This window comes from Tachypleus tridentatus, chromosome 11 (genome assembly GCF_004210375.1).
Source record: "Tachypleus tridentatus isolate NWPU-2018 chromosome 11, ASM421037v1, whole genome shotgun sequence".
In the NCBI taxonomy this organism is placed as follows: domain Eukaryota; kingdom Metazoa; phylum Arthropoda; class Merostomata; order Xiphosura; family Limulidae; genus Tachypleus; species Tachypleus tridentatus.
This window is the reverse complement of record NC_134835.1, coordinates 18,616,634-18,644,558: the sequence shown is the minus strand read 5'-3', so window position 1 is coordinate 18,644,558 and position 27,925 is coordinate 18,616,634. Positions and strand designations below refer to the sequence as shown.

General features: G+C 33.8%; 1 protein-coding gene across 1 annotated transcript; it reads left to right on the top strand.

Annotated features, from left to right (window-relative positions):
* Positions 1 to 411: 411 nt before the first annotated feature.
* On the top strand, positions 412 to 22,963 carry LOC143231728 (calbindin-32-like). Its single transcript, XM_076466345.1, has 7 exons — positions 412 to 464; positions 5,021 to 5,110; positions 7,884 to 7,939; positions 8,944 to 8,989; positions 10,478 to 10,534; positions 18,843 to 18,914; positions 21,102 to 22,963. Exons 3-7 carry the CDS (start codon positions 7,932 to 7,934, stop codon positions 21,246 to 21,248), a joined length of 330 nt encoding a protein of 109 aa, XP_076322460.1. The 5' UTR covers positions 412 to 464; positions 5,021 to 5,110; positions 7,884 to 7,931; the 3' UTR covers positions 21,249 to 22,963.
* Positions 22,964 to 27,925: the final 4,962 nt, after the last annotated feature.

Here is a 27,925-nt window from a genome sequence, read left to right as displayed (position 1 = left end):
GGCTTGTCGTAACATGAGACATATTCTCTTCAAAGTAAGCCACTGTTCTGAAAGGTCGTTGTTTACTGACTTATTATTAATAATACAGTTTTTAATTGTTTATTTTTACCCAATTCGTTATCACTTGATCACATTCCAATCTTGTAATATACTGATATCAAGTTATGGACTTTTTTATAATAGCTCGATGTGGCTTTGATATAAGAAAACACACTGATGAAAATATTGTGATACAAAAAATTTGAAACGTTTCTTTGTGGAAACTACTATCGTGTTTTGATTTTTAGGATAAAATGTGATTCGTAAATTTTTTGAAATAATAAAATAATTTGTGATAAACATTACACTTAATGTATTTTGTAACTGTTGGGTTTCTTTTCTTACAACCAAAAATCCTTCCTTCGCAGATATGGCGGGAATACGATACCGACGACAGCGGATATATCGAAGCAGACGAACTAAAGGTCGGTTACTCTTAATAAATAAATAACAAATTAGCTACTTGAGCAAGACGCAACGATACTGTTAGCAGAAGGCACTGGACTTTTATGTAACAATACTGTTAGCAATAGTTATTTCAATTAGACGTAAGAAGACTGATGGTAGTACTATTGTGTTGTATATTATGATTTATCTGGAACGTGCCTCCAATTTCTTATGTTACGTATTACGATTTGAAACAGCCTGAAACTGAGTTAACTTTACTATTGTTATGAATCATAATTTATCTCGAACGAGCCTATAAATCATTGTGCTACCTATTACAATTTCAAATTGCTTGCAACTGAGTTAAATCGTAATTTAAATGTAGAAGTTAATTAAACGTATCAGATTAGTCGTGTTTCCCAACAAGATTGATACATGCACTTTCTCTCTTTTTGAATACAAATATATTTTAATATACAAACAATAATACAATTTATAATAATGGTTATTACAAATACTGATTTATATATAACAGTTTTAAAAACTTACAAACAATACTGAGTCTTCTATCTAGGACTGAATATTTTATCGACGGTTTACGATGAGCGAATTACAACTGAATTGATATAGGCTCGTTTGGGTTGAGAAAATATTTTACGTGGAGAAGCGAACAATATTTCGACCTTCTTCGATCATCGTTAGGTCAAAACGTTGTTCGCTCCTCTACGTAAAATATTTTCTCAACCCAAACGAGCCGTTTTTTACACATATATTTCTCTACAAGTGGGTTTTCTCGACATCACTGAATTGATATAGGTACAATTCACTTACCGGGGAGCTAGCTAACTCTTCGCTGATTACGCATGAGTTTTTCATAGCTGAAGTTATAAAATGTTTTTGTAAAAATACTAACGTCCAAGGTTAAACCGTTGAAGTTAAATATCTGAAGTTCCTAATTAATAAGCATCAAGCACAGTTACATTTTCTGAGGTTTATAATATACCAACTGTAGCAAACCAATAATGCATACTCTCTCCTGGCACGTTACTTTGGTTACCTTTAATAAGCGTTAAGCGAGATTCTAAAAAGTTCAGCTAAAACAACGATACTTACATACACATATACATTGTTGATTCTTACACTCCAGAATCTTCTACTACCTCAGTGAATGGGCGGGTATTTCGCAATACAGATTTAACGGTATAAGTTACATGCATTTCTAAATACATATGTATCTAAAACAAACGTCGATATTAAAACATATATATAATAATAAAGCCATCACAGTTGATAGAAGAAAACATTATCTACACGTTGTCATGGCTGGCAATTGTTAATCTGTGTGGAAGTAACGAGACTGTGTTTTAGAAAACACATTATGAAAAAGTTTGCATGGTTAGCAATAAGCGTTTTGTCTTAACATAATGGGAAGCCCGGCATGGCCAGGTGGGTTAAGGCGTGCGACTCGTAATCTGAGGATCGGGGGCTTGCATCCCTGTCGCACCAAACAAGCTCGCCTTTTCAGCCGTGGGGGCGTTATAATGTGACGGTCAATCTGATTGTTCGTTGGTAAAAGAGTAGCCCAGGAGTTGGCGGTGTGTGGTAATGACTAGCCTTGCCTTTAGTCTTACCCTACTAAATTAGGGACGACTAGTGAAGATAGCCCTCGTGTAGCTTTGCGCGAAATTCCAAACAAACCAAAACCACTATTTCAGTTGTAAACATTTTTTATTCCTTTGTAATATTTTTATGACAATCTCTCTACCTTGGCTTCTCTATTATTCAATATTACAACCTGTATTTCTAACATACACTACCGAGTCTCAGGATTTTTTTCAGTGAATACACGATAGTTTATGTGCGAAGAAATTTTAATTGTTATCAGTTCCCTAAGTGTGATAATATTAACGTTACTGAGATTATAAATATGTTTTACAAATGTTAAATTGACCAAATGTTATTGAAAATTCTTCTTTGTTTTGATTATTTATTTACTTTTGTTTGTTTGTTTTTGGAATTTCGCACAAAGCTGCACGAGGGCTATATGCGCTAGCCGTCCCTAACTTAACACTGTAAGACTAGAGGGAAGGCAGCTAGTCATCACTATCCACCGCCAACTCTTTGGCTACTCTTTTACTAACGAATAGTGGGATTGACCGTCACATAATAACGCCCCCATCACTGAAAGGGCAAGAATGTTTGGTGTGGCGGGGATTCAAACATCCGACCCTCAGATTACGATTACCAACCTGGCCAGAGAATGTTAATAGAAAGAGCATTATGTAGACGTTGGAACGGCTAGCAATAGGTGATTTATTTAGGCTTAACGACACCTTATGACAATTTTTTTGCGAAAAGATCGAATTAATAGTCAGCTTAGTGTTATATTAAGAGCACTGTTAACAAATAAACATGTTGGACGTTCAATAAGCAATTTTGTTTCGCATTATGAATGTCGAACATCTTTTTTTTAACAAGAACACTTACGTAATAATCCTAAAATAACATCACTACTTGATTACAAAATATAACAGCAACCTTTACAGTAGGTAAGTTCTAACTTAGGTAACTAAAACATTTAATTACTAATTACTAAAATCACAACTTGCCTATTATAAAAGTTGCTGTTATCGTATTTTTAATTAATTATTTAGTTCAGTAGGTTCCTCACTAAACAAGTTAGCAGTTTTGTTTAAAAATCAGTTCCCCTTTACTATATTAGTCAAATGTTCATGTTTACCTCTCATACTATATTAGTCAAATGCTCATGTTTAATTCTCATACTATATTAGTCAAATGTTCATGTTTAACTCTCATACTATATAAGTCAAATGTTCATGTTTAACTCTCATACCATATTAGTCAAATGACTATGTTTAACTCTCATACTATATTAGTCAAATGTTCATGTTTAACTCTCATACTATATTAGTCAAATGTTCATGTTTAACTCTCATACCATATAAGTCAAATGTTCGTGTTTAACTCTCATACCATATTAGTCAAATGTTCATGTTTAACTCTCATACTATATTAGTTAAATGTTCCTGTTTAACTCTCATACTATATTAGTCAAATGTTCATGTTTAACTCTCATACTATATTAGTTAAATGTTTATGTTTAACTCTCATACCATATAAGTCAAATGTTCGTGTTTAACTCTCATACCATATTAGTCAAATGTTCATGTTTAACTCTCATACTATATTAGTTAAATGTTCATGTTTAACTCTCATACTATATTAGTCAAATGCTCATGTTTAACTCTCATACTATATTAGTCAAATGTTCATGTTTAATTCTCATACTATATTAGTCAAATGCTCATGTTTAACTCTCATACTATATTAGTCAAATGTTCATGTTTAATTCTCATACTATATTAGTCAAATGTTCATGTTTAACTCTCATACTATATAAGTCAAATGTTCATGTTTAACTCTCATACCATATTAGTCAAATGACTATGTTTAACTCTCATACTATATTAGTCAAATGTTCATGTTTAACTCTCATACTATATTAGTCAAATGTTCATGTTTAACTCTCATACCATATAAGTCAAATGTTCGTGTTTAACTCTCATACCATATTAGTCAAATGTTCATGTTTAACTCTCATACTATATTAGTTAAATGTTCCTGTTTAACTCTCATACTATATTAGTCAAATGTTCATGTTTAACTCTCATACTATATTAGTTAAATGTTTATGTTTAACTCTCATACCATATTAGTCAAATGTTCGTGTTTAACTCTCATACAGCATTAGTCAAATGTTTATGTTTACCTCTCATACTATTTAGTCAAATGTTTATGTTTACCTCTCATACTATATTAGTCAAATGTTCATGTTTGACTCTCATACTATATTAGTTAAATGTTTATGTTTAACTCTCATACCATATTAGTCAAATGTTCGTGTTTAACTCTCATACTGCATTAGTCAAATGTTTATGTTTACCTCTCATACTATATTAGTCAAATGCTCATGTTTAACTCTCATACTATATTAGTCAAATGTTCATGTTTGACTCTCATACTATATTAGTTAAATGTTTATGTTTAACTCTCATACCATATTAGTCAAATGTTCGTGTTTAACTCTCATACTATTTAGTCAAATGTTTATGTTTACCTCTCATACTATATTAGTCAAATGCTCATGTTTAACTCTCATACTATATTAGTCAAATGTTCATGTTAACTCTCATACTATATTAGTCAAATATTCATGTTTAACTCTCATACTATATTAGTCAAATGTTCATGTTTAACTCTCATACTATATTAGTCAAATGTTCATGTTTAACTCTCATACTATATTAGTCAAATGCTCATGTTTAACTCTCATACTATATTAGTCAAATGTTCATGTTTAACTCTCATATTCTTAGAAAAAGTTCAGTGTTTCGGGATTTAAGTCAGTTTCACTATAAAGAGGTGGGTCAAAGGTCATACATAGAATGAGGTAGGTGTGGTCAGAATTAATGTTGTTCACAAGTTACTCAGTGTATTCGTGATAAAGCACAGGTAAAAATGGTTTGGAAAATGTATTCATGACAAAACAAATGAAGGTAACTATTTGTTGCAGAATTTCTTGGATGATCTATTGAAAGAAGCGAAGAAAGAAGGGTACCAGTCTGTAGATGAAGAAAAGCTGATAGAATACACAGACACGTTGGTGAGCATACGACATAAGTTTGAAAAGTTGATAGAATACACAGACACGTTGGTGAGCATACGACATAAGTTTGAAAAGCTGATAGAATACACAGTCACGTTGGTGAGCATACGACATAAGTTTGAAAAGCTGATAGAATACACAGACACGTTGGTGAGCATACGACATAAGTTTGAAAAGCTGATAGAATACACAGACACGTTGGTGAGCATACGACATAAGTTTGAAAAGCTGATAGAATACACAGACACGTTGGTGAGCATACGACATAAGTTTGAAAAGTTGATAGAATACACAGACACGTTGGTGAGCATACGACATAAGTTTGAAAAGTTGATAGAATACACAGACACGTTGGTGAGCATACGACATAAGTTTGAAAAGTTGATAGAATACACAGACACGTTGGTGAGCATACGACATAAGTTTGAAAAGTTGATAGAATACACAGACACGTTGGTGAGCATACGACATAAGTTTGAAAAGTTGATAGAATACACAGACACGTTGGTGAGCATACGACATAAGTTTGAAAAGCTGATAGAATACACAGTCACGTTGGTGAGCATACGACATAAGTTTGAAAAGCTGATAGAATACACAGACACGTTGGTGAGCATACGACATAAGTTTGAAAAGCTGATAGAATACATAGACACGTTGGTGAGCATACGACATAAGTTTGAAAAGCTGATAGAATACACAGACACGTTGGTGAGCATACGACATAAGTTTGGAAAGCTGATAGAATACACAGACACGTTGGTGAACATACGACATAACTTTGAAAAGCCGATAGAATACACAGACACGTTGGTGAGCATACGACATAAGTTTGAAATGTATAACAGTCTTAAGACGGGTACCAGTCTGTAGATGAAGAAAAGCTGATAGAATACACAGAGATGTTGGTGAGCATACGATATAAGTTTGAAAAGCTGATAGAATACACAGACACGTTGATGAGCATACGACATAAGTTTGAAATGTATAACAGTCTTAAGAAGGGTACCAGTCTGTAGATGAAGAAAAGCTGATAGAAAACACAGACATGTTGGTGAGCATACGACATAAGTTTGATAAGCTGATAGAATACACAGACACGTTGGTGAGCATACGACATAAGTTTGAAAAGCTGATAGAATACACAGACACGTTGGTGAGCATACGACATAAGTTTGAAATGTATAACAGTCTTAAGAAGGGTACCAGTCTGTAGATGAAGAAAAGCTGATAGAATACACAGACACGTTGGTGAGCATACGACATAAGTTTGAAAAGCAGATAGAATACACAGACACGTTGGTGAGCATACGACATAAGTTTGAAAAGCTGATAGAATACACAGACACGTTGCTGAGCATACGACATAAATTTGAAATGTATAACAATCTTAAAAAGGGTACCAGTCTGAAGATGAAGAAAAGCTGATAGAATACACAGACATGTTGGTGAGCATACGACATAAGTTTGAAAAGCTGATAGAATACGCAGACACGTTGGTGAGCATACGACATAAGTTTGAAAAGGTGATAGAATACGCAGACACGTTGGTGAGCATACGACATAAGGTTGAAAAGCCGATAGAATACACAGACACGTTGGTGAGAATACGACATAAGTTTGAAATGTATAACAGTCTTAAGAAGGGTACCAGTCTGTAGATGAAGAAAAGTTGATAGAATACACAGATACGTTGGTGAGCATACGACATAAGTTTGAAATGTGTAACAGTCTTCGTTTGTTAGGGGTGTGTAACGTTGTTGTGCTGTGACATTGGTTTTTCATTGGCGCCCCCCGCTAGTACAGCGATAAGCCTACGGTTTTACAACGCTAAAATGAGGGGTTCGGTTCCTCTTAGTGGGCTCAGCAGATGTGGCTTTGCTCTAAGAAAACATACACACACACTTTCGTTGGCGGATTTTTTTCAATTATTTGATGAAAAATAATCCAACGTACACTCCACTTAACGATAATAAATTATTTTAGTTAATCTTTTAACTTTTCTACAAGCTTGAACGTTTGTACACTACTGTGAACTGTTGTAGGCCTTCATCACAAATGACGTTAACAAACGCAAAACCAATCAACTTACTTATGTAAAACAACTGAACAGGAGCGATAGCAAACACAAATCCAAACGCTTCACTGACTGATTCCACTCTTTATTAAAAAAACAAAAAATCTGCTTATTACCTTGACTTCTTTCATCTCAATCTGCACTCGAAACAACTCCAGATACTTCACATACCCGCGACATGTCTATAGATTTACAATACTAAAATCAACGGTTCGATTTCCTGTCTTGGGCACACAAGATACCCCGAAGTAGCTTTGTTATAAGAAAAACACAAACACAATTCAGAACTATTTCGTATTTAACTTCGAATGTATGAGTAAAACCTGAAGTCAACATAAAACTCTCTATTTTTACGCCCTCTAGCTAATACTTAAATTACTGTATTAAAAATATACCTGTAAAAAATAATGTAATCATATTGTTAAACTCTACTGTAGTAATAACATAAATATATATATATATATATATATAGAGAGAGAGAGAGAGAGAGAAACAAAACCGTCAGTTTTGTTCTAATAACACTCAGCGTAATATAATAAACGCGCGCATCCACACTCGTGTATGCCTTTAGCATTAAGTGTATTATGTTTCTTTATATTTGTAGTAATTTCTAGAGGCTATGAAATTATTAATAAAATGTAGTTCGTATTTACGTCTACAATAAATTACCAAATATTTTGTTCCTTTCCACAGCTCCAGATATTTGATTCCAACAAAGATGGAAAATTACAATTAAGTGAAATGGCAAAGTAAGTACACAGATAGATATACAGATAAATATATAGACAGATATACAGATAGATATAGAGAGAGATATAGAGATAGATATACAGATAGATATATAGATAGACATTTCGACAGATATACGGATAATATCTCTGAAACATTCGAGAATAAAGGTTTGTCAAATGGTGTCACAGAAGTAAGTCGATAAGACAAACTTTAAAGAATTTAAGTTTGTGAACGTTCAAAATGCATATTATGCTGAAATAATTTAAAATAACATAGACTAGCTAAACAAATAGATAGGAATATAGAATGTTGAAACAAAAGGTTAAAATACCTAAAAATATCTAAAATAACATGTTTTAATTAAGAAAATTACAAAACAAACAGTCACCCTTAACTAGGCCTACTGTATTGTCTCTTTCTGTGCTCAAAACAAAACATAAAACTGTTATACAATAAACTCGTAATACGAAATTATAACACGAACTCTACGGAATAAATTATCAATACAAATAAATCACGTACACAGAGCAGAGAAACAAATATACAAAATTAAGTTTACGAAATAAAAACCCGAATATTAAAGTTAACATAGTTACGTTCCTAGAATACAAACTGATATAAAAATGTCCAATAATCCAGGTCAGTGGAACAAGTTATCAACACAGACTGAAGTAAAAATGTCCAATAATAAAGGTTAAAAGCAAAGTTAGCAAGTTGCTGAAATAAATGGCCAATAACACAATTAGAGTGTATTAAACAAACGACCAAGTATACAGACTAGTTAAATATGTGGTCAGTAATACATATTTATAAAATAAAACATATTTATAAAAATAAAAATATTTTGATTTTTATCAAAAATATATTTAACGTCACTTTGTAATAAATATAATTTAACTAGTTTGAACAAATACTGATAAAGTATAAATAACATTACACAATTTTGAATGCACATAGTGACTTCAAGTATAACGTAGTTTCGTGGTTTACAAAATTCGTATGTGTTGTTTCTCGCCACTAGGCTGCTTCCGGTCAAAGAGAACTTCCTGTGTCGGTCTGCTTTTAGAGTAAGTTTGTTATCCTTCCACCTTCATGAAATTACAAAGTTAAGAGAACAAAACAAAATGTTTTAGTATTTACTTATTGATTTAGATCAATATGTTTATTTTAGTTTCAATATTATTTGTAACACAAGGATATAAAAACGCGAAACGAATCGTTCCGGAAAATTCTTTACAATGCTTTTCTTCAAGCAATTCTAAAGACGAAAGAATTTAATTAAACGATAAGTTTTATTTAAAGAAAACAAACATACTTGCGCTCTTATAAGAACGTTCGTTTAATAATGTATTAAGTATATCCGTAAGAAATGGTCTTTACTGATTGGAGAAGGTAATTATTTTTATTTTATCGATATGCTGATCACGTCCAAAAATAAAAGTAAAAATCTAAAACAGACTATTTCTTTTTTCATTGGACAGGATCATGTTTTTATCGTTGTTCAATGTGTGCCGTCAACTTATTAAAAGTAGAAGCTGTAAAAAAAACAAAAAAACGTTTATTCTACATGTTATTGACAATGGTGAATATTCACTTGTGTATCGTTCTTCGTATGACTGTATCCCTACTATAGCTGTACCCTCTCCGTGATTACTTCTTTACTATGGCTACATCCTTACTGTCACTACATTCTTACACTGGCTGTATCCTTACTGTCACTACGACCTTACTGTCACAAGGTCCTTACTGTCACTACATCCTTACACTGGCTGTATCCTTACTGTCACTACATCCTTACACTGTCCTTACTGTCACTACATCCTTACTCTGGCTGTATCCTTACTGTGACTGCATCCTTACAATTGTTGCATTATTATTGTGACTTCATCCTTACCGTAGTTGCATCCCCACTATGACTACATCTTTACTATGACTGCATTCTTACTGTAGTTGCACCGTTACTACGGAGCCTAGTGTGGCTTTGTAGTAAGTTCAAGGGTTTGAATCCCCGTGACCAAACATGCTCTTCCTTTCAGCCGTGGGAGGGTTATAATGTGACGGTTATTTCCACTGTTTGTTCGTAAAAGATCAGCCCAGGGTGCACGGTGTTGAGTAACTGCCTTCCCTGTAAGTTAATAATACTAAATCAGGGAAGGCTAGCGTAAACAGCCCTGTGTAGCTTTGCGCGAAATTCAAACCAAACAAATCGTTTAGTGTAACTGCAAACATGCTGTGATTGTACCAATACTATGACAGTACTATTTCTGTGACTACACCCTTACTATATTATATCCTTACTATGACTGTATATTTTCTACGACTGCCTTCTTGCTATGATTCTTTTCTTTGTGTGACTCTACCCTATGACTTCCCTTTTACTTTGAATACATTGTTACAATGACTTCATGGTTACTATCATACTATTCTTACTAATGACTACATCCTTAGTATTACTGCACCTTTATTATGCTTCTGTCCTTACTATGACTACAAATAATTTGCAAGTATGCCTTCCTTAAAGAACTGTAATAAATTTATATGCAACGTTTTTCCAGGGATGCAGCAAGTTGACAAGGGAAGACATCGAGCGAGTGTTTGCACTTTATGACAGAGTAAGTGTTACTGCATAAAATTAATAACCAAATTGTGTTGATGAAAAACAACTTAATTCTGTTCCATACTCTGATGAAACACACCATTTCACCATTATTTCTTAAGAGAGAATTGTCTATACTCTTAAGAGTTGTCTGTTGGAGACAATGATAGTAATGATGCTTTATAATCACTCTTACGATGAGTTGTCTGTTGGAGACAATGATAGTAATGATGCTTTATAAACACTCTTGCGATGAGTTGTCTGTTAGAGACAATGATAGTAAGGTGCTTTATAATCACTCTTACGATGAGTTGTCTGTTGGAGACAATGATAGTAATGATGCTTTATAATCACTCTTACGATGAGTTGTCTGTTGGAGACAATTATAGTAATGATGCTTTATAATCACTCTTACGATGAGTTGTCTGTTGGAGACAATGATAGTAATGATGCTTTATAATCACTCTTACGATGAGTTGTCTGTTAGAGACAATGATAGTAAGGTGCTTTATAATCACTCTTACGATGAGTTGTCTGTTGGAGACAATGATAGTAATGATGCTTTATAATCACTCTTACGATGAGTTGTCTGTTGGAGACAATGATAGTAATGATGCTTTATAATCACTCTTGCGATGAGTTGTCTGTTAGAGACAATGATAGTAAGGTGCTTTATAATCACTCTTACGATGAGTTGTCTGTTGGAGACAATGATAGTAATGATGCTTTATAATCACTCTTACGATGAGTTGTCTGTTGGAGACAATTATAGTAATGATGCTTTATAATCACTCATACGATGAGTTGTCTGTTGGAGACAGTGATAGTAATGATGCTTTATAATCACTCTTACGATGAGTTGTCTGTTGGAGACAATGATAGTAATGATGCTTTATAATCACTCTTGCGATGAGTTGTCTGTTAGAGACAATGATAGTAAGGTGCTTTATAATCACTCTTACGATGAGTTGTCTGTTGGAGACAATGATAGTAATGATGCTTTGTAATCACTCTTACGATGAGTTGTCTGTTGGAGACAATTATAGTAATGATGCTTTATAATCACTCTTACGATGAGTTGTCTGTTGGAGACAATGATAGTAATGATGCTTTATAATCACTCTTACGATGAGTTGTCTGTTAGAGACAATGATAGTAAGGTGCTTTATAATCACTCTTACGATGAGTTGTCTGTTGGAGACAATGATAGTAATGATGCTTTATAATCACTCTTACGATGAGTTGTCTGTTGGAGACAGTGATAGTAATGATGCTTTATAATCACTCATACGATGAGTTGTCTGTTGGAGACAGTGATAGTAATGATGCTTTATAATCACTCTTACGATGAGTTGTCTGTTGGAGACAATGATAGTAATGATGCTTTATAATCACTCATGCGATGAGTTGTCTGTTGGAGACAGTGATAGTAAGGTGCTTTATAATCACTCTTACGATGAGTTGTCTGTTGGAGACAATGATAGTAATGACGCTTTATAATCACTCTTACGATGAGTTGTCTGTTGGAGACAATGATAGTAATGATGCTTTATAATCACTCATACGATGAGTTGTCTGTTGGAGACAATGATAGTAATGATGCTTTATAATCACTCTTACGATGAGTTGTCTGTTGGAGACAATGATAGTAATGATGCTTTATAATCACTCTTACGATGAGTTGTCTGTCAGAGACAATGATAGTAAGGTGCTTTATAATCACTCTTACGATGAGTTGTCTGTTGGAGACAATTATAGTAATGATGCTTTATAATCACTCTTACGATGAGTTGTCTGTTGGAGACAGTGATAGTAATGATGCTTTATAATCACTCATACGATGAGTTGTCTGTTGGAGACAGTGATAGTAATGATGCTTTATAATCACTCTTACGATGAGTTGTCTGTTGGAGACAATGATAGTAATGATGCTTTATAATCACTCTTGCGATGAGTTGTCTGTTAGAGACAATGATAGTAAGGTGCTTTATAATCACTCTTACGATGAGTTGTCTGTTGGAGACAATGATAGTAATGATGCTTTATAATCACTCTTACGATGAGTTGTCTGTTGGAGACAATTATAGTAATGATGCTTTATAATCACTCTTACGATGAGTTGTCTGTTGGAGACAATGATAGTAATGATGCTTTATAATCACTCTTACGATGAGTTGTCTGTTAGAGACAATGATAGTAAGGTGCTTTATAATCACTCTTACGATGAGTTGTCTGTTGGAGACAATGATAGTAATGATGCTTTATAATCACTCTTACGATGAGTTGTCTGTTGGAGACAATGATAGTAATGATGCTTTATAATCACTCTTGCGATGAGTTGTCTGTTAGAGACAATGATAGTAAGGTGCTTTATAATCACTCTTTCGATGAGTTGTCTGTTGGAGACAATGATAGTAATGATGCTTTATAATCACTCTTACGATGAGTTGTCTGTTGGAGACAATTATAGTAATGATGCTTTATAATCACTCATACGATGAGTTGTCTGTTGGAGACAGTGATAGTAATGATGCTTTATAATCACTCTTACGATGAGTTGTCTGTTGGAGACAATGATAGTAATGATGCTTTATAATCACTCTTGCGATGAGTTGTCTGTTAGAGACAATGATAGTAAGGTGCTTTATAATCACTCTTACGATGAGTTGTCTGTTGGAGACAATGATAGTAATGATGCTTTGTAATCACTCTTACGATGAGTTGTCTGTTGGAGACAATTATAGTAATGATGCTTTATAATCACTCTTACGATGAGTTGTCTGTTGGAGACAATGATAGTAATGATGCTTTATAATCACTCTTACGATGAGTTGTCTGTTAGAGACAATGATAGTAAGGTGCTTTATAATCACTCTTACGATGAGTTGTCTGTTGGAGACAATGATAGTAATGATGCTTTATAATCACTCTTACGATGAGTTGTCTGTTGGAGACAGTGATAGTAATGATGCTTTATAATCACTCATACGATGAGTTGTCTGTTGGAGACAGTGATAGTAATGATGCTTTATAATCACTCTTACGATGAGTTGTCTGTTGGAGACAATGATAGTAATGATGCTTTATAATCACTCATACGATGAGTTGTCTGTTGGAGACAGTGATAGTAAGGTGCTTTATAATCACTCTTACGATGAGTTGTCTGTTGGAGACAATGATAGTAATGACGCTTTATAATCACTCTTACGATGAGTTGTCTGTTGGAGACAATGATAGTAATGATGCTTTATAATCACTCATACGATGAGTTGTCTGTTGGAGACAATGATAGTAATGATGCTTTATAATCACTCATACGATGAGTTGTCTGTTGGAGACAGTGATAGTAAGGTGCTTTATAATCACTCTTACGATGAGTTGTCTGTTGGAGACAATGATAGTAATGATGCTTTATAATCACTCTTACGATGAGTTGTCTGTTGGAGACAATGATAGTAATGATGCTTTATAATCACTCATACGATGAGTTGTCTGTTGGAGACAATGATAGTAATGATGCTTTATAATCACTCATACGATGAGTTGTCTGTTGAAGACAATGATAGTAATGATGCTTTATAATCACTCTTATGATGAGTTGTCTGTTGGAGACAGTGATAGTAATGATGCTTTATAATCACTCTTACGATGAGTTGTCTGTTGGAGACAATGATAGTAATGATGCTTTATAATCACTCTTACGATGAGTTGTCTGTTGGAGACAATTATAGTAATGATGCTTTATAATCACTCATACGATGAGTTGTCTGTTGGAGACAGTGATAGTAATGATGCTTTATAATCACTCTTACGATGAGTTGTCTGTTGGAGACAATGATAGTAATGATGCTTTATAATCACTCTTGCGATGAGTTGTCTGTTAGAGACAATGATAGTAAGGTGCTTTATAATCACTCTTACGATGAGTTGTCTGTTGGAGACAATGATAGTAATGATGCTTTATAATCACTCTTACGATGAGTTGTCTGTTGGAGACAGTGATAGTAATGATGCTTTATAATCACTCTCACGATGAGTTGTCTGTTGGAGACAATGATAGTAATGATGCTTTATAATCACTCTTACGATGAATTGTCTGTTGGAGACAATGATAGTAGTGATGCTTTATAATCACTCTTACGATGAGTTGTCTGTTGGAGACAATGATAGTAATGATGCTTTATAATCACTCTTACGATGAGTTGTCTGTTGGAGACAATGATAGTAGTGATGCTTTATAATGACTCTTACGATGAGTTGTCTGTTGGAGACAATGATAGTAATGATGCTTTATAATGACTCTTACGATGAGTTGTCTGTTGGAGACAATGATAGTAATGATGCTTTATAATCACTCTTACGATGAGTTGTCTGTTGGAGACAATGATAGTAATGATGCTTTATAATCACTCTTACGATGAGTTGTCTGTTGGAGACAGTGATAGTAATGATGCTTTATAATCACTCTTACGATGAGTTGTCTGTTGGAGACAATGATAGTAATGATGCTTTATAATCACTCTTACGATGAGTTGTCTGTTGGAGACAATGATAGTAATGATGCTTTATAATCACTCATACGATGAGTTGTCTGTTGGAGACAATGATAGTAATGATGCTTTATAATCACTCTTACGATGAGTTGTCTGTTGGAGACAATGATAGTAGTGATGCTTTATAATGACTCTTACGATGAGTTGTCTGTTGGAGACAATGATAGTAATGATGCTTTATAATCACTCTTACGAAGAGTTGTCTGTTGGAGACAATGATAGTAATGATGCTTTATAATCACTCATACGATGAGTTGTCTGTTGGAGACAATGATAGTAATGATGCTTTATAATGACTCTTACGATGAGTTGTCTGTTGGAGACAATGATAGTAGTGATGCTTTATAATGACTCTTACGAAGAGTTGTCTGTTGGAGACAATGATAGTAATGATGCTTTATAACCACTCTTACGATGAGTTGTCTGTTAGAGACAATGATAGTAAGGTGCTTTATAATCACTCTTACGATGAGTTGTCTGTTGGAGACAATGATAGTAATGATGCTTTATAATCACTCTTACGATGAGTTGTCTGTTGGAGACAATGATAGTAAGGTGCTTTATAATCACTCTTACGATGAGTTGTCTGTTGGAGACAATGATAGTAATGATGCTTTATAATCACTCTTACGATGAGTTGTCTGTTGGAGACAATGATAGTAATGATGCTTTATAATGACTCTTACGATGAGTTGTCTGTTGGAGACAATGATAGTAATGATGCTTTATAATCACTCTTACGATGAGTTGTCTGTTGGAGACAATGATAGTAATGATGCTTTATAATCACTCTTACGATGAGTTGTCTGTTGGAGACAATGATAGTAATGATGCTTTATAATCACTCTTACGATGAGTTGTCTGTTGGAGACAATGATAGTAGTGATGCTTTATAATCACTCTTACGATGAGTTGTCTGTTGGAGACAATGATAGTAATGATGCTTTATAATCACTCTTACGATGAGTTGTCTGTTGGAGACAATGATAGTAGTGATGCTTTATAATGACTCTTACGATGAGTTGTCTGTTGGAGACAATGATAGTAGTGATGCTTTATAATCACTCTTACGATGAGTTGTCTGTTGGAGACAATGATAGTAATGATGCTTTATAATCACTCTTACGAAAAGTTGTCTGTTGGAGACAATGATAGTAATGATGCTTTATAATCACTCATACGATGAGTTGTCTGTTGGAGACAATGATAGTAATGATGCTTTATAATCACTCTTACGATGAGTTGTCTGTTGGAGACAATGATAGTAGTGATGCTTTATAATGACTCTTACGATGAGTTGTCTGTTGGAGACAATGATAGTAGTGATGCTTTACAATCACTCTTACGATGAGTTGTCTGTTGGAGACAATGATAGTAATGATGCTTTATAATCACTCTTACGAAGAGTTGTCTGTTGGAGACAATGATAGTAATGATGCTTTATAATCACTCATACGATGAGTTGTCTGTTGGAGACAATGATAGTAATGATGCTTTATAATCACTCTTACGATGAGTTGTCTGTTGGAGACAATGATAGTAGTGATGCTTTATAATGACTCTTACGATGAGTTGTCTGTTGGAGGCAATGATAGTAGTGATGCTTTATAATCACTCTTACGATGAGTTGTCTGTTGGAGACAATGATAGTAATGATGCTTTATAATCACTCTTACGAAGAGTTGTCTGTTGGAGACAATGATAGTAATGATGCTTTATAATCACTCTTACGAAGAGTTGTCTGTTGGAGACAATGATAGTAGTGATGCTTTATAATCACTCTTACGATGAGTTGTCTGTTGGAGACAATGATAGTAATGATGCTTTATAATGACTCTTACGATGAGTTGTCTGTTGGAGACAATGATAGTAGTGATGCTTTATAATGACTCTTACGAAGAGTTGTCTGTTGGAGACAATGATAGTAATGATGCTTTATAATCACTCTTACGATGAGTTGTCTGTTAGAGACAATGATAGTAAGGTGCTTTATAATCACTCTTACGATGAGTTGTCTGTTGGAGACAATGATAGTAATGATGCTTTATAATCACTCTTACGATGAGTTGTCTGTTGGAGACAATGATAGTAATGATGCTTTATAATCACTCTTACGATGAGTTGTCTGTTGGAGACAATGATAGTAATGATGCTTTATAATGACTCTTACGATGAGTTGTCTGTTGGAGACAATGATAGTAATGATGCTTTATAATCACTCTTACGATGAGTTGTCTGTTGGAGACAGTGATAGTAATGATGCTTTATAATCACTCTTAGAGTTTGCAACGATGAGTTGTTTGTCACTTTTTGATTTAGTAAATTCTAAAAATAAACAAAAAAAATAAAATTTGTCCAACTACTCGTTTCGCTAAGCGTTAGGTGACGATGTGTATTATTTCTTATAAAATAAACACATTTTAACACAAGTTAATTATTAAAGAGTAAAGCAATCAATACAGGGATTGGGTACGTTATATTAAAACTATTATGGAGTTTCACCCTGTCGTTACAACCCATGTCGTAACGTCAATGCTCTGTCTGAAGACTCTTCAGTGTCACTTCCATTGCATAAAGTTCCTTTTCTGGGGTTGTCATATCGAAAGCACCCCTAACCTCTGCTTGTTTTACATAATCTAGAGTAACAGAGCGACTGTTTTTCCAGCTAATATTTTAACAGCCCAGTTACACAGAAATGTGTAAACGCTGCATTCGTTGACTTGACCGTGAGGAACAGCGTAAACACATGTTTCTTTTTGTAGGTGTTAGAAGTATGCGACGTGTGAACAGATATGTTGTAGAAGCAAGTAGTGGATACGTGATTGCATCGGTTTCTCAGATGGCTATCCTTCTTGACTATGTGATACACTCTCACTTGGGACGGCACACATGGATGATTTTAATAAGGAGGCTGTTTGTAATGAATAACTTTTATTTATAAGAATGGAATAATTTAAAATTATGTCAGAAAATAATAGGAAAATGAGATTACCATTCACTAGCGAAAGAAGCTCTTTCCTCAAATAGTCTATAGTATATACAATATTTTTCTGTTAATTTCAAAGGATTTAGAATGCGGTGTGTTAGCATCAGTAAATTCAAATATTGAGGCACGTGGCGTGGCACATATCCTGACAAACACTTCACCTCAACATTTTTGGTCTAACTCATCCTCAATAAAATTCACAAAATAACTTGATATAACTAATTCAGAAATTATCACGAGCAGCATGAGACAGATGAAAAGGTTTTAATGAATTTAGAGATTAGTGTTTGTAGTCATGAAAGCGTGCGACTCGTAATCTGAGGGTCGCGGGTTCGCATCCCCGTCGCGCCAAACATGCTCGCCCTTTCAGCCGTGGGGGCGTTATAATGTAACGATCAATTCTACTATTCGTTGGTAAAAGAGTAGCCCAAGAGTTGGCGGTGGGTGGTGATGATTAGCTGCCTTCTCTCTAGTCTTACACTGCTAAATTAGGGCCGGCTAGCGCAAATAGCCCTCGTGTAGTTTTGCGCAAAATTAAAACAACAAAATAAATACAGCATTATGGACTGAACCACATTCATTTCATTCAGTTTTATGTAATTTAAAACGAATGTTTATTTATTTTACAGTGTGTTAGCTATTTTTTAAATAAAGTTTAATTGTGACACTTATTTTGCTGTATTTGGAAGTTTTTAATAATGTGATAATGATAATGGTGCAACCTTTATGGGTGGACTAAACTTACTAACGTCCATTCTTTTTTTTTTTTTGTATTTTCGTAACAGGACGAAAATGGCACGATAGAAAACGAAGAGTTGAAAGGATTTTTGAAAGATTTGCTGGAACTCGTCAAAAGAGTAATTATCACATTGATCAAAAGATAATAAATATTATAAATATTTCATTTAACTTCGGACTTGTTTGTTTAACGTATTCATTAGACAAGAACCCCACCAATGGTAAACATTAGCAATAGACCCAGCATAACCAAATAATTAGAACGCTTGACTCCCAACCTGAGGATCGCGGGTTCGAATCTCCGTCTCATCCAATATGTTCACCCTTTCAACCGTGGAGGCTTTATAATGAGACAATCAATCCCACTATTCGTTGGTAAAAGAGTAGACCAAAAGTCTTTCAGTACTAAATTATGAATGCATATCACAGATAGCCTTCATGTACCTTTGTGCAGATCTCAAAGTAAACAAACGTAGAACTCAAAAATGAAGGGCAGTAATGCAGCGTTTGATACGCGCGAGAGAGAGTGTACAAACGTGGAAAACGGAAATAAAATACTTTCATTTAATTTGTGAGCGACATTAAATTCAGGTTGAGTTTTAATTTTCCTCTAAAAACAAACCAAACTATTCTCAGTATTCTATCCAATAAAAACCAAACAGTACATTAAATAATAACGGACAGCCATGACGGTCACCTAAACAGTAAACATTGACTAGTTTCCAGAAACAAACGCTTGATTAAACAATATATTAAATAATAACAGGCAGCCATGACGGTCACCTAAACAGTAAACATTGACTAGTTTCCAGAAACAAACGCTTGATTAAACAATATATTAAATAATAACGGACAGCCATGACGATCACCTAAACAGTAAACATTGACTAGTTTCCAGAAACAAACGCTTGATTAAACAATATATTAAATAATAACAGGCAGCCATGACGATCACCTAAACAGTAAACATTGACTAGTTTCCAGAAACAAACGCTTGATTAAACAATATATTAAATAATAACAGGCAGCCATGACGGTCACCTAAACAGTAAACATTGACTAGTTTCCAGAAACAAACGCTTGATTAAACAATATATTAAATAATAACGGACAGCCATGACGGTCGCCTAAACAGTAAACATTGACTAGTTTCCAGAAACAAACGCTTGATTAAACAATATATTAAATAATAACGGACAGCCATGACGGTCGCCTAAACAGTAAACATTGACTAGTTTCCAGAAACAAACGCTTGATTAAACAATATATTAAATAATAACGGACAGCCATGACGGTCACCTAAACAGTAAACATTGACTAGTTTCCAGAAACAAACGCTTGATTAAACAATATATTAAATAATAACGGACAGCCATGACGGTCACCTAAACAGTAAACATTGACTAGTTTCCAGAAACAAACGCTTGATTAAACAGTACATTAAATAATAACGGACAGCCATGACGGTCACCTAAACAGTAAACATTGACTAGTTTCCAGAAACAAACGCTTGATTAAACAATATATTAAATAATAACAGGCAGCCATGACGGTCACCTAAACAGTAAACATTGACTAGTTTCCAGAAACAAACGCTTGATTAAACAATATATTAAATAATAACGGACAGCCATGACGGTCACCTAAACAGTAAACATTGACTAGTTTCCAGAAACAAACGCTTGATTAAACAATATATTAAATAATAACAGGCAGCCATGACGGTCATCTAAACAGTAAACATTGACTAGTTTCCAGAAACAAACGCTTGATTAAACAATATATTAAATAATAACGGACAGCCATGACGATCACCTAAACAGTAAACATTGACTAGTTTCCAGAAACAAACGCTTGATTAAACAATACATTAAATAATAACAGGCAGCCATGACGATCACCTAAGCAGCAAACAGTACATTAAACAACAATGGGCACCCATAACATTTGCCTAAACAGCAAACATTGTCTACTTACCAAAAGCAAACATTTGATTAAACAGCACATTAGACAATAACGAACAGCCATGACAGTCGCCTAAACAGCAAACATTGTATACATTCCCGAAGTAAACACTTGTAGAGTAAAAAACTATAATAGCTTGTTTATCAAGTCACAGCAGTACAATGTTCGTTATGCAGTTAACAGTAGCAATGTCCTTCCTGATATATATACAGCTGAAATTCCCTGTTAGGTATCCAGTAACAATATCTTGTTCAATAAAAAGATACCAATTTCCTGTTATAATAAACGGTTATTTTTGTGTTAAAGATAGATAGATGTAATTATTTTATAAACATCTTCAGGACTACGACGCTCAAGACCTTCTGGAGTTCCAGAACGCCATTTTGCGAGGTTGTGACTTTAACAAGGATGGGAAAATAAACAAGAAAGAACTAACTATGATCCTTATGGCACTCGCCAAACATTCTTCTGATGAGGATTCCAAATAAACCATTCATGCTCTCAGAAACAGTCAAATAGCAATGATTGGTTAATAGGAAGAAATGTGGATTTCACGCGCCAATCGTCACTGTTTTGCTCAGTTAAATTATACGAAACATTAACTGTACATTTCATCTTTTGGTCTGGTTTCTATAAATAGGTTATTATGGCTATGCTGTTCCTAATATATGATGTTTATATCATTTTCAGAAACTGGTGTTTACTTTACCCCTATCGCCTAGCTGCAAGTAGAATATAGTACTAGGTAAACCGAATAATGAATAGGTTATTATGGCTATGCTGTTCCTAATATATGATGTTTATATCATTTTCAGAAACTGGTGTTTACTTTACCCCCTATCGACTAACTGCAAGTAGAATATAGTAGTAAGTAAAACGAACAATGAATAGGTTATTATGGCTATGCTGTTCCTAATATATGATGTTTATATCATTTTCAGAAACTGGTGTTTACTTTACCCCCTATCGACTAGCTGCAAGTAGAATATAGTAGTAAGTAAAACGAATAATGAATAGGTTATTATGGCTATGCTGTTCCTAATATATGATGTTTATATCATTTTCAGAAACTGGTGTTTACTTTACCCCCTATCGCCTAGCTGCAAGTAGAATATAGTACTAGGTAAAACGAATAATGTCGTGATTTCCTATTTATAAATACAATTATCATACACAGTGATGCAATTGTCAAAATAATTGTAACTCCTTATACGCACATGTGTGCAGAATAATTAAAGTTACGACCAATACAAAAGACGACTTGGTCAATACGGGAGAAATGTATTTCAGCACTGGTTAATTCTTGGGAATTTCGCTAATATTAAAGAAAAAAGTTAGATTCTGTGTATAATTAGCGTGATGTGTGTAATTAAGTATAGAATATTTATTCTCCTGTTTCCTGCTTGAAATTATGCCTTTATAAAACGTAAATATTTCATAAACCATTTTCTAGGTGAATAATGTTAAAGGTTATTAGTATTTTAGTAGATATGGTTTCATTGTGAGGTAATTAATTACCACTACCACAAATGTGAAGAAATCTTCTAGACTTGTGTTGAACTTTCTCGGTTTATTACTAAACATGATAGCTAAGGTACCTCTATTGTTGAATTGTAGCTTAAGTCTATTGTTTACTTGCTATTTAGATGTATCGTCACTTGTTACTTAATGTATTGTTGACTTACTACTTACTTTTATTGTTGACTTGTTACTTAGTTCTATTGTTGAATTGTAGCTTAGGTCTATTGTTTACTCGCTATTTAGATGTATCATCACTTGTTACTTAATGTATTGTTGACTTACTACTTACTTTTATTGTTGACTTGTTACTTAGTTCTATTGTTGAATTGCTAGATAGCTCTATTGTTGACGTTTTTATTAACCTACTGCTGCTGCTTGAAGTTTAGAAGGAACAAGACCTTATGATTTGGCTTTAGTTTATTGAATTAATATGTATTTGTTTTTAATATTAATTAATTTATTCCGTATCTATACACAAATGTTATTTTTGGTTTACGCCATAATGTTTTTCATGCATAGACATAGAAGAATCAATGCAAAGTTATGACGTAATAAAAATTCATTTTTTAGAGAAAAAAACGAACAAATTTGTTTTCGGAATTTCAGGAAGAAGAGGTTGTTATGTTTTAATGTATCATATATTTTATTTATTTCATTAGTAGTTTGTAAGCGACTTTCTTTAGAGGATATACTTTCGCATTAAAATACTTTTGTTTACTAAATCTGTGTGGACTGTTTGATGTTAAAATATCCCGTAATAAAAATTTCACATTCTTTAACATGTCACGAAATAGACTATTCTGAGAAGACGTTTGGAGTCTCTTTTGTTTCATGCACCACATTCAAATTCATTCAGGCCTGGCATGGCCAAACGCGTAAGGCGTGCGACTCGTAATCCGAGGGTCGCGGGTTCGCGCCCGCGTCGCGCTAAACATGCTCGCCCTCCCAGCCGTGGGGGTGTATAATGTTACGGTCAATCCCACTATTCGTTGGTAAAAGAGTAGCCCAAGAGTTGGCGGTGGGTGGTGATGACTAGCTGCCTTCCCTCTAGTCTTACACTGCTAAATTAGGGACGGCTAGCACAGATAGCCCTCGAGTAGCTTTGTGCGAAATTCCAAAACAAACAAACAAAATCAAATTCATTTATTTAATATAGTTTTGAGTGTTTATTTCACAAATATAAATTAAAATTTGGAAAAATGAGCATGAACATTTATATTTTATTTTGTTAGGTCAAGTCCGTCTGTGTGAGGTTAGATCAAGTTAAACTAATTAATAAATAATTACATGTTTATTTAAATACAAAAAATAAATTCAGTTTTAAACCATCTTAAAAATGAAAATATTTTCTCCTTTTTCATTTTAAAAATGATTTCTCCAAATTTAAATATTTATGTTTCTAAAGTCAGCATAAAAATTGCATTTGTTTATATATATATATATATATATACTTCAACGGTGAAACAGAAAAAGTTCGAATTTTCTTTTGGGTTGAAGTCATAATAATAATAATAATAATAATAGACCAACGGACATTGTGTTGTAAAATGAAGAATGTAAAACAAACAAACACAGGGATTTTATCCAAACCAAAACAAATAACAAATTAGTTAAAGTTAATCTAGTTCTGAAGAAGGTTAAAGATCATCTTTTAAACAATTTAAAAAGGTTCGTGAAACTTAAAATAAGAGGGAGTTAAAGATTTTCGCTGAAATTAGAAAAGGTCAAATGAATCATCACATTTATCATCGATGTTAATTTAACAGAAAATCAAAAGCAGTAAGAACTGATTTTGCTAATAATTTGATTCGTTTGTTTGTAGTTAAGCACGGATCTACACAAGTGGTTATTTGTGCTCTGCCCATCAGGGTTATCGAAACCCAGTTTCTAGCATTGTAACTCTCCGCCACATAAAAATGTGCCACTGGATTTCCCATGGATTTCAATCGTAAATCTTACAAAGAGATGATTTCTTTTACAATTAATAACCTTCACATTTCTATTAAGATATTCGACTTACGACTTGTGTACGTAGGTTACATCTCTAACAACTGGAAGTTCTAATTTAATACAATGTCGTTATCTTATTAATAACATTATGTAGTAGTACATCATTACAATTATACAAACTACTTATTGTAACTTGTATCACAACAGTTGTTTGCTATTATACTTTCCACTTGGTGGAAAATCGCAGTGAGAAAGACGTGATAATAACCATGAACGCTCATATCATGCTATAAATGTTTCACTAGTCAGATTTTATTTTTAAAATGTCAGTTAATAACCCTTTTGTCACAGACATTGCGAGATGTTATTATGCATCCAACATGTTTACCTGTAGGATAAAATATTTTATTACGTTCGACTGATATGAGTTGACCACTTTTAAAGAAGGAAACACCAGCAAGAAGACGCCACGAGATGTATCCTTTGTGGCTTTCCAAGTCACTGACACGAGATTGTTTGTAGCTGCTTGTTTTCCAGCAGATTCTGTAATAAATATAGAAAAGTCAGAGGTAATTTCTCGAGTTTGGATAAAAACATATTCGTTATTTTAAACATCCTAGGTTAATAAACTAAACGTCTGACATTCAAGATTAAATAAAATTTTCTTAAGTTGTGTATTTAGAGGCACAATGTTAATCACGTTTAATTAAGAATGCTTGTTATATACACTCTAATTCATACTTATAAATACTCTTTTAAAATAAAACTAATAGAATGACTTAATATAAACTAATAGAATGACTTAATATAAACTAATAGAATGACATAATAAAAGATGTGGTTTAATTTTTAATTAAATTAGTAATATCAATCAGCCAGAATCGTAATTTTAGAGAAAAACTGGGTTTCGATACCCGTAGTGGTGTTATTGATCATCAAAATTAATTAATTAAATAAACAGCTTTCTGCTTAATACAAGAAGAAGCTTATTACACTAAGCCTTGGATAACTGAAACTATATAATCAGGAACAAAATTAAAGAAAAACGTTTAAGAGCCGATCCAGAAAGAGCAAGGAAAACAAAAAGAGTGCAGTTTCCACCGAGTGAACAAACACATAAAATACACAAATACTGCAGAAAGCGAGCAGTTCAAATTCATGCAAAACTCAGTCGAAACAAATTCACCATTCCATGGTGTAAACTATTACAGAACAGTCATTTCAAACAAAATCAAAATATATAGACTACAACATTTTAAACATCTTGGTATCTTACATTGTTCATTAATTACAATTAGAAAGTACAAATTACTTGAGAAACGTTTTCAGGTGTATGCGTTCCTCTGTGAGACAACGGTATGTCTATGGATTTATTTATGACACTAAACACAGGGAATCGATTCCCCTCAATAAACACAGCAGATAGCCCGATATAGATTCACTATAAGAAAACACTAATGGACGTTCTCTACCTAAATCATCGTGGGTATGTGGATTTATTTTCTGTTTATTGCTGAATAAAGATTTTGTTTAGTTGTTCAACACTTAACCACTTTCATTACATGCGTCAGAAAGAAATGTTTCAATCCGATAAAACCCAAGAAAATTTCCTGAAAGAACTCTATTGTCTTTTGGGAATTATTTCATACTTATCCAGAAATGAGTTCCACCCACGAACACCAAAAAATCAGAGAAAAAGTACAGACCATATCGTTCCTTCATTAAAGGGAACACCACAATATCAGAGAAAGGGTACAGACCAGATCGTTCCTTCATTAAAGAGAACACCACAATATCAGAGAAAGGGTACAGACCAGATCGTTCCTTCATTAAAGAGAACACCACAATATCAGAGATGAGTACAGACCAGATCGTTCCTTCATTAAAGGGAACACCACAATATCAGAGAAAGGGTACAGAGAAGATCGTTCCTTCATTAAAGGGAACACCACAATATCAGAGATGAGTACAGACCAGATCGTACCTTCATTAAAGGGAACACCACAATATCAGAGAAAGGGTACAGACCAGATCGTTCCTTCATTAAAGGGAACACCACAATATCAGAGAAAGGGTAAGACCAGATCGTTCCTTCGTTAAAGGGAACACCACAATATCAGAGAAAAGGTACAAACCAGATCGTTCCTTCATTAAAGGGAACACCACAATATCAGAGAAAGGGTAAGACCAGATTGTTCCTTCATTAAAGGAAACATCTGATAAAACTATGGAACACGAACAAGTTTTTTGTGAAGAGTTTTTATCCCTGATAGAAAAGATACATAATCAGTAACATGGATTATTATCCACCATGAAAACATATTTATTAAACTGCAAAGCTTTTCAAAAGTGTTAACTCACTATAAAGAAAACATTACATAATATCTCGATATTACTATCTGGAATTCTTTAAGTAGTTTTACTGTTGAAATAGCTGTAGAAATGTCATCCTGTAATGTATCTAACTGTTGAAATAGCTGTAGAAATGTCATCCTGTAATGTATCTAACTATTGAAATAGCTGTAGAAATGTCATTCTCTTATGTATCTAACTGTTGAAATAGCTGTAGAAATGTCATCCTGTTATGTATCTAACTGTTGAAATAGCTGTAGAAATGTCATCCTGTAATGTATCTAACTATTGAAATAGCTGTAGAAATGTCATTCTCTTATGTATCTAACTGATCAAATAGCTGTAGAAATGTCATCCTGTTATGTATCTAACTGTTGAAATAGCTGTAGAAATGTTATCCTGTTATGTATCTAACTGTTGAAATGGTTGTAGAAATGTCATTCTCTTATGTATCTAACTGTTGAAATAGCTGTAGAAATGTCATCCTGTTATGTATCTAACTGTTGAAATCAATGAGAACACTAGCGTGGGTTATCTTACTCAGAAAGTTATTCTAACGGTCTAAGAATGAAATAAAACATACAGAGTTTTTTGTAAGTTTCTCTGTATGCCCTATCTGATATTTACTCTCCTAAACCACCAACTGGCCACCCGCTGAGAAAGCAATAAGTCTATGAACTTACAATACTAAAAATCCGAGGTTCGATTCCCTGCTGTGAACACAGCAGATAGTCCACTTTGGCTTTGCTTTCAAACAAATATGCAAACACCACGAGCTGTCGCCACATCTGCAATGTAGAGTAAAATGACATGAAATACATAATAATATGGTGAAAGGCACTTTACAAAACGTTGTGACTTATACACTCTGACTCTGACCCGTATGAACGAAGATGTTTACTTGTAGTTTTGTCAGATGCTTTGTCGTGATGAAACCAGAACTTATTGTCATACACAAAATATATTTCCTCGTTTGTTTCGTGGTGTCTAAACGTTAACTTTCAGAGTTCACTTTGACGTTTTTCTTAACTCTTCATATTTGTAGATCAGTACCACAGCTGTAACCGGCAATCACCCTGTGTGGCATGCGTTCTCTGTACCATTCCTGAAATGTTGTATCAACAGCAAAACGACAACAAAGTGCTTGGACTTCCTAAAACACGTGGATAAACGTACACTTCATCGAATATACTACACATTTGTCACAAGCCAGCTCCCATCTCTAGTGCATTTGACAGGTCGTCTTCTATTAAATTATGGAACATTTTTGTTTTATTTACTTGCAAAGATATATATGTATATATATGAGAATTATTTTGTTTGTAGTTCCATGGAAGGTTCC